General features: G+C 31.9%; 1 protein-coding gene across 2 annotated transcripts in view; it reads left to right on the top strand.

Moving 5' to 3' along the window:
* The window catches only part of LOC128236318 (nephrin-like), a 35,965-nt gene extending 23,922 nt beyond the window's left edge, over positions 1-12,043 (top strand). For both annotated transcript variants that reach the window (XM_052951219.1, XM_052951221.1), the window contains exons 7-15: positions 389-697; positions 941-1,249; positions 4,215-4,517; positions 5,789-5,935; positions 7,725-7,764; positions 8,872-8,960; positions 9,338-9,353; positions 11,245-11,321; positions 11,629-12,043. In XM_052951219.1, the coding sequence (XP_052807179.1) occupies positions 389-697; positions 941-1,249; positions 4,215-4,517; positions 5,789-5,935; positions 7,725-7,764; positions 8,872-8,960; positions 9,338-9,353; positions 11,245-11,321; positions 11,629-11,684 (1,346 nt within the window). In that variant the 3' untranslated portion in view covers positions 11,685-12,043. The remainder of the gene's footprint in view (positions 1-388; positions 698-940; positions 1,250-4,214; positions 4,518-5,788; positions 5,936-7,724; positions 7,765-8,871; positions 8,961-9,337; positions 9,354-11,244; positions 11,322-11,628) is intronic.
* The last annotated feature ends 550 nt before the right edge of the window (positions 12,044-12,593 follow it).

The raw sequence follows: 12,593 nt of genomic DNA, 5'->3' as shown, positions 1-12,593 counted from the left end.
ATCATTCGTCGAAGTCCATCTGATATCACGTACCTCAAACAAATTACTATTCAAAACAGCCAAACAACTTTATCTTAAAAGTGTTAAGTTATATTAAATATATCAATATTGCATTTGTGACACGCAATCTTGCTGCGAGTGTTAATACATTTTGAAAATGCCAATTAAGATATGTAAAATTACATGTTATGAATACAAAAATATATTAGTTTTTGTATCGTACATGTATTTCTGTAAAATGTCAACCTAACTATCATTTGAGAAACAACTAATTATATATTGCTTTTAAATAATATACCGAATGATGTCAAGCAAGAATAACAAAGGAATATTGTTTATGCTCTTTTAAAAACGTTTATATACATAATTATGTGTTTGTGATCTGCAGACAAAACTTCTGTGTCCAAGTTTGGTTTAACCAGTCATCCCGACGCGATTACTGTTACTGTCGATGAAAACGCAACTCTTAACTTCTTCTGTGAAGTTGACAGTAACCCAAACTCCACCATTATATTTGGAAAATCGGACAGGCTACAGTACAACGCAACCCTAAAAAGGACCGACGGGTTTCTTCATTTGGCATTTGATGTTCAACAATCTGACTGTCTGGACACAGCAAGTTACTTTTGTCTTGGATATAACAACTACACAGAGATTGAGACGGCACCAAGGAAAGAAATGGACGTGTATGTTCGATGTAAGAAACCCATAGTTTACATCAGTTGTCGGATTATGATATGCATTTAAACAAAATTAGACGCATCAAACTCAAAAATCAAACGTTGAATTTAAAGTGACGTTATGTGCAGGATTCAATTTTGTAAATTATACTTACATGTATAAATATGTTTATAGAAAAGGGTTTTAGTATTTAGTTTGAGAAAGGCCATTTTATTATTTTAAAGCAACCTCTAATCCTGAAAATATACATTTTTCCAAGGTTCACCAAGAACATCAGGAGGGCAATGGGAAAGCAATGTTACGGCGGCTACTGGTGGCAATGCAACGTTTTCCTTCGATGTAGTGGCATACCCTGTTCCAAACATAGACGAATATGTTTGGCACAAATGGAATGGAATTACGTTTTCTCAAGTTCACATCAGTGACAAATACACCATCAACAATACCGGTGTTTCTACAATGTTCACTATCAATGATATTGAAGAGGACGATTTTTCAGCCTACCTGCTAACGGTGTCTAATGGAATAAATCCAGATTTCAACAAAATATTCAACTTAAGTCCTCAAGGTATTTAAACTTTGTTTACTGAACAATATATTGAATACCTTTATTAGCATGAATCACTGTTTCTTTTAAAAAGTGGAATATTGCTATGAAATTTTGTTTAGTATTTATCCAACTTAGGACATGTTCAGAACTATTCAAATGTTCAATATTGAATTTGTAATGATTTTTTTTTCAAATCGGCACCAACACTCTTATAAAATAATGACTTATTTTTTTCAAAAGCTAGTAAATTGGCTTAAACAGCTGTAGGATATTGTAACAGCCTGTAAATCTGTTTTCTGTTACTCGTTCATTTAATTATGGTTTTATAAATTATATTTAATCATCTCTAGAAAGGAAAATTTAGAAAGTAAAGCCTATAAAATGCATTAAGTGATACGATTTATATGCAGAACATTGGTGAATTGTCCAAAATATATGCATACTTGAATTTTCAGGTTTAATTGTTTTTGAGCATTTCTGCAGTAAAGAAACCAAACATGTGGTTTTCACAATAATGTGCAACATATAACACTAAAAAGTACTTAGGTTTACATAAACTTATTGACTAATAAGCCTGAAGTCTCTCCTTATGCATATCGTGGGGTGAAAGCGATAAGGTTCTATCTGCTTCTTTATTTAATGTCACTTTGAACCTTTTCGCATTCACCCCTCGATATGGACATGTTTATATAATGGTCAACTTTAAATAATGTACACCCATTTATTATGCATTATTTTTTGCATTTTACGCAGGTTTATATAATGCACAACTTTTAATAATTGACACCCATTTAATGTTTTTTTTTTGCATTTCTTAAAAGAATGAGCATGATATAATACTTCTATAACATGTTTGCATAGGTGCAGAATCTTTAACTTTTTTTATCAAAATCTTTTTTTATTCAAAAGACTAGTTTTTCCAGTAATTTTTGCATTTATGAGAATACCGTGTACCACAAAATTATATCAATAAATCGTATATTATTAGTATTAAGTTTAACCATCAATTATTTCATTTGCTTTATATAAATGTGTTAACACCTAAAAACGGCACAATGGAACCCTATACAATCCCTGCATTTTGTTACAAGTTTCTGGGACAGTGAAAATTGTGCAAATTTGATTTGTACCCATTGTGGTTCATGCTACATTTATACATAAATCTTATAGTAGTAAAATCATACTAAAACAATTTATACATCTGTTTCGAACGCTTAAATTGGAAGCAAAAGGTAATAAAACGCACCTTGTAACTTCCGTAATAATATCTATATACTAACATAATTTTGTCGCCTTTGCGCAAGATTTCTTAGAAAAGTGACTGAAATACATTTACCGTTTTACGTACACAAGTTTGCATTATAATCCTACATAAGTTTTAGATCTTTATTTTAGATAAAAATACGTTTTATGTATTTAACAAGAAAACTTTTTTTGGTTTATTCACTGACTTTATTTTAAATTTGTTCTAAATATGCAAAATTAAGTTGATTTCGTTAAGGGAAATTCCTAAAATAATTGCTATATATAAAATAATTAGTTTTTCATCAGCTAAACAACACCTTACATTAGAGTAATACACGAACAGAAAATGATGTATGTGAAGTAACTGTATTTTTAACATGTTGCCAATGACAACGTTCAACAGCTAGTATGCGTTACAGTCAAAAGAACGCGTTGTAATGGATCCTTCTGCATACAAGTGCACGTAAAACTTTCGCTTACTTGTTAGCGGATACGGTAGCTAACATGAAGACTAAAACAAACTAAAAACACTCCAAAATGTTACACATTTCAATAATTTATTTTCCAAAGTACAAACTGTAGTAAGTGAATTATTGAAATTTAGTTTAAAGGAGTTTAGAAAAAATTCAAGCGAAACAATAAATTATATGATTTCTTTTAAACAAAATTAACTTTTTTTTGCAACAAAACGGATTTGACATAAATATATAGGTATAATGAAACATCCTATCTGCAAGTAACGTAGAACTTAACGGATATAAAATATATAAATTCATATTGTTGAAACTATGAAGTTATTGCCGGAAACATTCTTAATCGTATCGACTTTTGTTTACACGAAATAATGTGCATGTTAGAGTAGGCTATTACGTGAACACATGCAAAGGATATCAACACGCTTAAATGTAAAAGGTTTTAAGCAGCTATTAATAGTGTTATCATCTCGAATGAAATCAAACAATAACAAGAACACACGTTTTAACAACGGAGAAACACGATCAATTTGTAAACACCTGTTTACTTTCTTTGGTCTTATTATTTTAATTTATTTTTCAAAAATATTACAAAACTTAAAAAATCTTGGAACATGAACACTGTGATAAGTAACATAAAGGTGATGCCCAAATGTCGATACTTGCAAATACAATTATGGATGCATGTGTTAAGAACACGACGGAATGAAAACAATAAGTATGAAAACGAGTATTCAAGAACCAGTATTTTTTCATCTCGAATATTCATCTCATCACCTTGAGCATTTTAGAACAAACCTCCCATATAGTTTTGTTGCGAACCTTAAACACGCTAAACAAAACATTTTGACGTCATCAGTACACGCATATCAGTCAAAACAAAAGTTTTAATTGTCTACCAATAGAAAGTGCAAATATTTATCAGTCATGTTTATAGTATATGATATAAACATATTAATCACAAAGCCTAAGTACTGAAGGCCAATGCGGATTGAATGCTAGTTATGACAAGGCTGGAGGTCAGAATCATAAAATAAAAGAAATAAAATATATTATTTTGTCTTGTTAGGTCTACAAGCTTATAAAGTGTTTGCGGTGTGTGAATTGTTTGGTTCAAACAAAGGCCACCGATGCTCTATAATAAATGTTCTTTTTCCATGAGTTAAGCAATTGGCTTAAATCGACTTACATTTACTATATGTAAATTTCTATAATTGTATTAATCTTTGTAGAACACAAGTCTCTGTAGTTTATTTTTATTACAGATGTCCCTCAGTGTCCAACTGGTTTAACATATAGTGCAACGACATCGTCTTCAGCTACTATCGAGTGGATCAGTCACTTTAATGGTGGACTTAAGCAAACATTTATCATTTTATACAAAATGACTGAACGTTCGGAATACTTGGTTCTTACGGCAGATGAGATTGACCAGAAGATAGTGTACGAAATAATACTAACAGGATTAAACGACGGATCGACGTATGAAGTCATTCTATTTTCAAGAAACGAAAAAGGAAACTGTAAACAAAATACTTCACTCCGATTCGACACTGAAGTACTTGTCGGTATGTAACAAATCGACCAAATGTAAACAAATACTTCACAGCGATGTGTTGTGTTCAATGACGTAGATGGACAAACTGAGTAACATTAAAGTAATTGTTAAACAGTTTTCTTTTGCAGAGATCATCATCAAATTTATCACTGTTCAGAGGTTTTGCTGGAGATATATTTGCACTTGGCCTGTACCCGTCATCGTTGCGTTTTTGAATAAATAATTTAATCCCTTCTTTTCGTCTCTTAATGCAATTATACCATGAACTTGATTCAGAAAATCATATTTTACTTTTGAGTACAATATCGATGAAAATAATTAAATCTGTCCTACATGTCGATCAAATATAAATGTAATAGCATAGTCTTCCTAAATTACATGTTCAGTGGATGAGTTAGTTTTATTGAGTGCTTCAACAAATATTTGTGGCATTGCTTTAAGCAAAATCGATTACAGAAAACTTCATTAATACGATAGGTTGGCTCGAAAAGCGGTATTAATGCTCGTCCTTTCATGGGGTGCAATATTCAAATCATACAGTGAATATTGTTTAAACATTACAGAAAAAATGTCAACAAATACTCCTCTCAACTGATATAAAAGTATTGATTTTGAAGTTGCTATTTCAAGCATCGGCTTCAAACAAGATTGTATACGTATATGGCAAGAAAAACGCAGTTTATGTACAAATCAATAAAATAGAGTATAGTTTTTGAATATATTAGTGCAGCCCTATCCACAGGGGTAAGATTTTGTATCCCAGAACATCTCTAAAGCACTTATCTGCACGTGAGTGACTAATTGATCCATAAATGTCATGAAAATAACTCCGCAAAAATAGCAGGCGCACTGCTCTGATTTAAAAACATTTCACATATTTGCTTTGTTGAGCTAATGTTTCAATAACATAGCCACGATGCGTTAAGAAACATCGAGCTTTTAGATATTTTGACGCAAATATTACTTGGATGATCTACAGAAACAATAACTTAAAGAACGTTGGGTTAATAAAGTACATGAACAGGGAGCCTGATTTTTAAAAAGATTGATTTTCAAAGCAATGTGCCGTTATTTACTCTAGTCTACACTTAAAATAAATCCTGAAAATTTGGATATCGGCGTACCAAAGATGTTTAAGATATATTCAAAAGTTATATAGTTTATATAGAGATTAAGATAATCACAAGACTAGTCCTTTCTTTCTTGGCAATATTAAATGCTTACTTACAAGATAAGTTTGTAGTAGTTTTCATGCTAAATTTTGCTATTGTTTAAATCTAGAATCACCACCTGGAACCATTGGATCTATAGTTGGTGGAACAACGGGAGGGATAATGGCAGCGATAATTCTGGTGATAGTTGTGGTCATTGTTTTGAGACGAAAGTACAACTTTGACTGTTTGTGTTCATTCAGGGTATCTCGGAAAGGTAAGATTTCAAGTGCGAATATTTGATGTAGAATATAACACTTGTACAATATAATATAACACAATTGAAATTACAGGTTATACTATAAATGGCTATAATATTACGTAGAATGCCAGTTTAAATTCTTTTTTTTCCCCAATTAATGTTGTTTTTTTTGCCTTGATGATCTCATGTTATACAAACAATTTGTCTCAACAAACACCCGAGTTTATAACAAGCCCTCTTAAAAATCGTACGATGGCCTACAGATAAATGTGTTATTCCTATGTCTATTCAAAATAAAACGAATGCTTGTCAATCTAATGTGCGACTTTAACTTCAAGATTTTTTACTTTAAACAGTTTTTAACCATAAGCATTGTGAATCACGTTTAAAACTACCGGAAATGAATCACAATCATATCAGCTGTTCTGAATAAACCGACACTTTGTCTCGCTACCAAGATTCAATTTTGACACTGCTATTAAAGCGGCACTTTTACTACGTGACTTATTCCTCAATGAATTGGCACTTGTGGCCTTCAAATAATTGAGTTTCTACTCTGCAACTTTACCTCTAGAAAGTATGTTTTTTTGCGTTCGGGGCAGCAATACCAACACTAGAAATTCAACATACCACGAATCACAGATGCTCCTTTCGCAGTAAATAAGGTGGGGATCTAGAGTGTATAAATCGTTCAACGTTCAAAGTTCGAACGACATGCATACTCCGAGAATCGACATCAGATGTATTGCTCTACCACAATACGCACAGAGACCACGTAACCTCGCATCTCTGACAAACATTCTATACCAATAATTGACAATGGAGCCAGTCCGGTGGTAACAACAATACTTATTTTAACTTACATGAACCAAAAATATAATCCACCTACTGCGCGGAGCATGATAGGAAATATAGGACGAGTCCATTATTAAGAGGTATACCTCTATCTATTGACTAGTTTATGCGTGATTCGAATGGAGACAGTTATGAACACTGGCATGTCAATTATACTAAAACAGTTAAAACACACTAAATGATTAAACGCTTTATTTTTCAAAAATCATCACATTAATAAGTTGTTCATATGTATCTAAAAATGAACTAAAAACACCCTAGTCTTTGTTGAACAATAGTTATGTTAAATGTTAGTCTTTCATAAGAATTCTAAGCCTTTTACGTTTTCATTTACGTTAAGTTATATCAAGTTTTAATTTGCCTCAAATATATTTGTTCATACCCAATTTAATTACACATAATTCCCCAAATCGCACATACCATCCATATGTCCTTTGGGTTGAACGCTGCCACAAATGTGTCGCGATATACTTAAATCTTCAATGCGATTTAGGCAACACTTTCACACGATATGTAATCAGTGCTAAGATAATTTCTTTGCACAGCAATGTATGTGCAAACAATCCAATTAACTTTTTCATCAATGTAACCCTTTCTTATATACTAATATAGACGTTTACTTTGCAACTACGAATGAATTCTCGCAATCTTACATCAAACGCATACACCCTGCCAAAGTTTACAAATTGAATACTTTAGATACAATTAAGTGGTCTTATTACCTCTCTGTGGAAATTAAAGGTCAACGAGCTATTGTACGGATATATCAGTCTCTTCTAAACAATAATTGGAATTTCAAGAGATTGAGAGAACATTTTCAAAGTGTTCTTCTTATTAAATAGCATCCAACTTGACACACGTACATATACTAATCCTACTCATAAGTATACATGGACAAAGAATTAAGAAACCAACTGAGTCCGAAATAATGTTTGATATTCGTTTTCAGATCTGCATCATGATGCAAACACAGATAACGGAATAGATACGTAAGTCACCATTTTAGAGAGTAAATCCGAATCAGATTTACTTATAACCCTGTATGCCCGTCCAGCTGTCTGCTTGTCCCAATTTGTTTTGTGTATTGTCGTAAACAAAATCAAAGTTCGTACGATACATTTTTTTTATTAATGTGATGTTATTGCTACGTTAATTTGTCAAAATAACGATCCTTTGCAAATTTCCTCAAAATCAGTATGTCAACTTACGTTTTATCTTATTTTTTTAACTTTTCTTAAGAATCTTAAGAACGAAAAGGATTAAAAAGCATCGAGATGTTACAAAAACATAATGCTGTAATATTGTTCCCAAATTGCCTTTCTTGAACAGAAAAATATGCTAAAGCAAAACATATTGAAAATGAACTTGTTAAAGATATAAGATGAGTGTGAATAAAACTTCAAATATCAATGGATGACATAAGATCTTGTGCTTTGAACGCAAAGTAAATATGTGTGACTAGTTTGTCCCCAAATTGCTTTACAATGAAACAAAAAAAACAACATGTTGGCTGTGTTAATATGTATTTATGCAAAATATTAAGAACCATAACTCTGGGATTCACATGTCTTAACGTGTATCCCATAATGTTAAATATGATTTAGAAAAAAACATACAATTGCGAAACTTGTGCTTGGAACAGATGACAATTTACTCTTGTATACAATACAATAACTTAATTTCCATTCACCTAACTTTTTTGACATGCATGTACGATGATGTGCATCTCCCTTAGGCTTATCTTTACAAATGGTATGATCATTACGCATATATAAACTATTTGTTTGCAATTGACCATAGATTGAAATATCGCAGAGAAAGCATTATGATATAAAGCTTATGTTGACTTTAAGGGTAATACTTGAACTTAACTTGACACCATGCCCCCTAAAATAATCACCCTGTTTATTATGCTATCATTTGTGGTCATAATCACATCAAGTGATGACTGCAGTAAACGCTTTAAACATCGACGTGTCAAACACATGCTTAAAACAGTTTGCAGATGTTGCAAGAAATATTTTCTGAACTTTTGCTGATAAAACATTTACTCATAATAATGCATCTATGCACATTGATTACTAAAACAATTTCAGACAAGGAGCTAATAATCGTGGGTACAACGCTACTCAGACCTATGAAGACATTTCCATGGTAACGGACAAGTCTCTGTACGATGCAATGGGTAAGAATTAAAACTTGCTTATGTATAACTATTGTACTGTTGTTGTTGTTTTTTAAATTTGATTATTATACAAAAACGTTTTGGGTTTTAAATGTTTGGTTCTATGACAAACATAATATGTGTGCTGTAGTAGACGCATTGGTTGTATCAAACCTTTAGGTATACCTAACAATTATAGTCTATATTAATCTCAAGTTTATAGAGTTTTTTTTTGCATGGCACCTTTCTGTTTGCATTATTGATGATCGGGACATTGTAACATTAAATGTACATTTAAACAGAGCTTGCAATTGCAATTATATTGATGCATTATTTAACATGTATGATGGTATACTTACAAATCGGTATGCTGTTTTTAAATTCATTTTATTTTACAGATAATCGAGACAATGGGTAAGATAAACAAATAAAATTACTTATCATACTGTTCTAGACGTACACAAGTGTATGAATTGCAACTCGAAGATAATTGTGTACCTATGAATTTCACAATGCGTCAAATTCGGAACCAAATACCTCTCTTCTGACACAGGACACTATATGGTTATTTGTGCTGCTTAAGACATGATATTTAATAGTCAATATAATTTTTGCCGTTAGTATTAACTGATTATAATTATTCCTTTATCTGTTATTTATGACATATGTATCGTCAAAGTAACATCCAATGTACACATGATTATGCCGTATACCGACTCACACTTATTTTTGTTATGGCTCCAAAATCAACAAATATGTTCATCTTACAAATAATATAATTCAATAATTAAGAAATATAACACACCACTGAGGGTCATATGACATAATAAGGACCGGCCAGTCAGCCACCGAGGGCGTATATGGACCGAGGCGTTAGTCCTTATAATGCAATATGACCTGAAGTGGTGTGTTATATTTCTTATATTATACCGAACACTTTTCATTACATTCAATATTTTAAAGCGATTTAAACGTGTATTATTGAACAAAGCTAATAGTGTTCACTTGCGACAAGTTTTCGCCGTTGTGAAAATAGCAAAGCGCACTTACCAATTGTATGCCGTCAGCAGTCCATATTACATTTTTGGCGAGGTCCGGACCGGCCAAAAATATAATATGCACCGCTGACGTCATTAAACTGGATTTTCATAAAAATACAGTGATATACGGACCGATTGAGGTTATATATACTAAGAAGAGACAAATTCATGTGAGGTATAATGTTATACATTAGTGATTAAATGAATTTCTTACACAATGACGATCCAAAATATATAGACACTTAATTTTTCATTATAACAATGGCTTCAAACTGGTGAATTTAATTACATAAAATACCAGAAATACTAATGCAAAAAATGCTGTTATATACAAATTATAGTTGTGCTCTTAAAACATATATTAAATACTGACACCAAAGACATACTAAAATAATGAATGTACGATTTCCAATCCTTCCCCGCTGAGACCTTAACGGACACTCCTCATATACTTCACATTACTCACGTTCTGACAGACTGTTAGAAGATTTAAAAATGCATAATTAAAAACATACATTTGACATAAATTAGGTCAGATAAGTCTGAAATCTTAGCCTTTCAAATGCCAAATATTCTGTGACATATAATTTCCATTGTTCAACCCATCCATATTTAAAAAATAACGAAACAATAAAATAACATAATATATTACGAAAGAATCCAGAACTCTCATTGTATTTATAAATATGTGGTCATTTAAACATGAAAGGTAAAACCCTCTTCACCACATTTGGTCACTTCAACGTCTCGGTAAACTCTCCTCTTAAAACGAGAATCTTTATATTCTAGGTAAATCGTCTAAACTACAAACGGTCGATACAGACCAGGTCGCATACCCCCGTACCATAAAATGATGTCCGGATATTGACTTAACAAAATACTGAACTATATACAAAAGTATACAGTATTTTGTATATGTGGAGTAAATTGTACCGTAATCATTTAGCATACTCCACACAGAACATAGTTAACACCAATAAAACATCTTTAGAATTGGCAATGAAATATGATTACTAAATATTAATAAATTATATTGCAGACAAAAACATGTTAAAGAATGTCTTTAAGTTTTGTTTAATCAATTTGAAGTTACGTCAACGTTTCTGTGAAATACTTCTGTGGTGAGAAATTATACAATCTGGTTAGATCATCTAAACTATTATCAGTCGAAGCAGACCGGATCACAGTTTCTTCAGTTATTTTGCTTAAATGTAATTATGCGATATGTATCGGATTAAATAGTCAACAACCATGCTATCTTTCAGCCCCGACAGTTCGCACTTGTACACGCCGTTGGATGCGTCTGGTTCAAAGAAAAATGTATCCTATGACAACGTCAAAGGTTGTAGTATTGTATACATTGTATACATTTTGTTTTAATTGATATGTTCTATTAATCAGACGGACCGCAACATACGAGTTATCTGTTTTTTGTTCTATAACCTTTAAAGATGAATTTCGTTTGAAATCTATAGTAATATGAGCACAATTTCTTTAATATTATCAAATAGGAACACATTATGACCAGCATTGTGTACATTACATGATGTAGGTGTAACTAAATAGAACATTTGCATTATGTCTTCGTTACAGTTTGTATGCAGCATTTTCGCATAGTGTTTGTTCTCATCCTTTCTCTTGTTTTGTAGATGATCCCGTTTACAACAACACAATGCTAAAGGACCCGGCACAGTCTGTGCTTTAGATGAACTAGCGGAAAGTTTAACTATCAAGTTTGACGCTGTTCGACGACGTAAGAGGATGTGAAGTTTTAGGATTGTTGTACGCTTCCTTGCCAGTGAAATGTTTAACATTCATTATATTGTGAGGGCAATGCTAAACCTTTCTTTGTTGAGGATATCACAGAGATGTGAAATTGGGAAAATACATAATAATGTTACACATGCCATGGTTAAGTTCGTGTTTAAAATTGTGTTTTACAGAAATCCTTTTGATTTAACCTTATATAACAACATGCATGGTGCTCGTTAGCTTTTGTTTCTTATATTATAGTGTGTGATAGTTATAAATCTAACAATAAACGATTAAATAGTTATGTCACAACCCTAGTATAACTAAGTTTTACGTCTTTACATCTGTGAATAATTTGTATTTCACAATGTACGTGGGTCGTCCCAGATATCGTATAATTTGTTTTTTAAATGCGGAAAGAAGAGAAAAAAAAACATCTAGGTATATTTTTGACATAATCCCTTACAAAAATGTCTAAACGTATGAAGGACGTACATATTAATTTATATTTAATACACATTTGAAAGACATGATAGGTTGCGTCAAGGACCACATAGCGTTAGCGGCACATTATCCTAAATTGTCAATTACATCTTATATTTACAGTCGACACACTCAATACCTATCACAACTGTTATGTAATTTACTTTGTTAAATAAACTTAATTAATGTTAGCCATTTTAAAGGCGCACAATATTCTACAGAAAGCTTATTTTACCAAATTCTCGAGTTTCTCCATACAGTGTGCATGTGATATGTTTGTTTTAGACAATATAGGAAAACGAAATTGAGCTAGCAGGTACAAAATGGATTTTTTTAATAATATAACAACGATAGTTTATGTTTTTTGAGTGCGTTCTTG

Source organism: Mya arenaria, chromosome 5, assembly GCF_026914265.1.
Source record: "Mya arenaria isolate MELC-2E11 chromosome 5, ASM2691426v1".
Classification (NCBI taxonomy): domain Eukaryota; kingdom Metazoa; phylum Mollusca; class Bivalvia; order Myida; family Myidae; genus Mya; species Mya arenaria.
The sequence above is the reverse complement of the archived record's forward strand: the minus strand, read 5'-3'. Positions and strand labels throughout refer to the sequence as shown.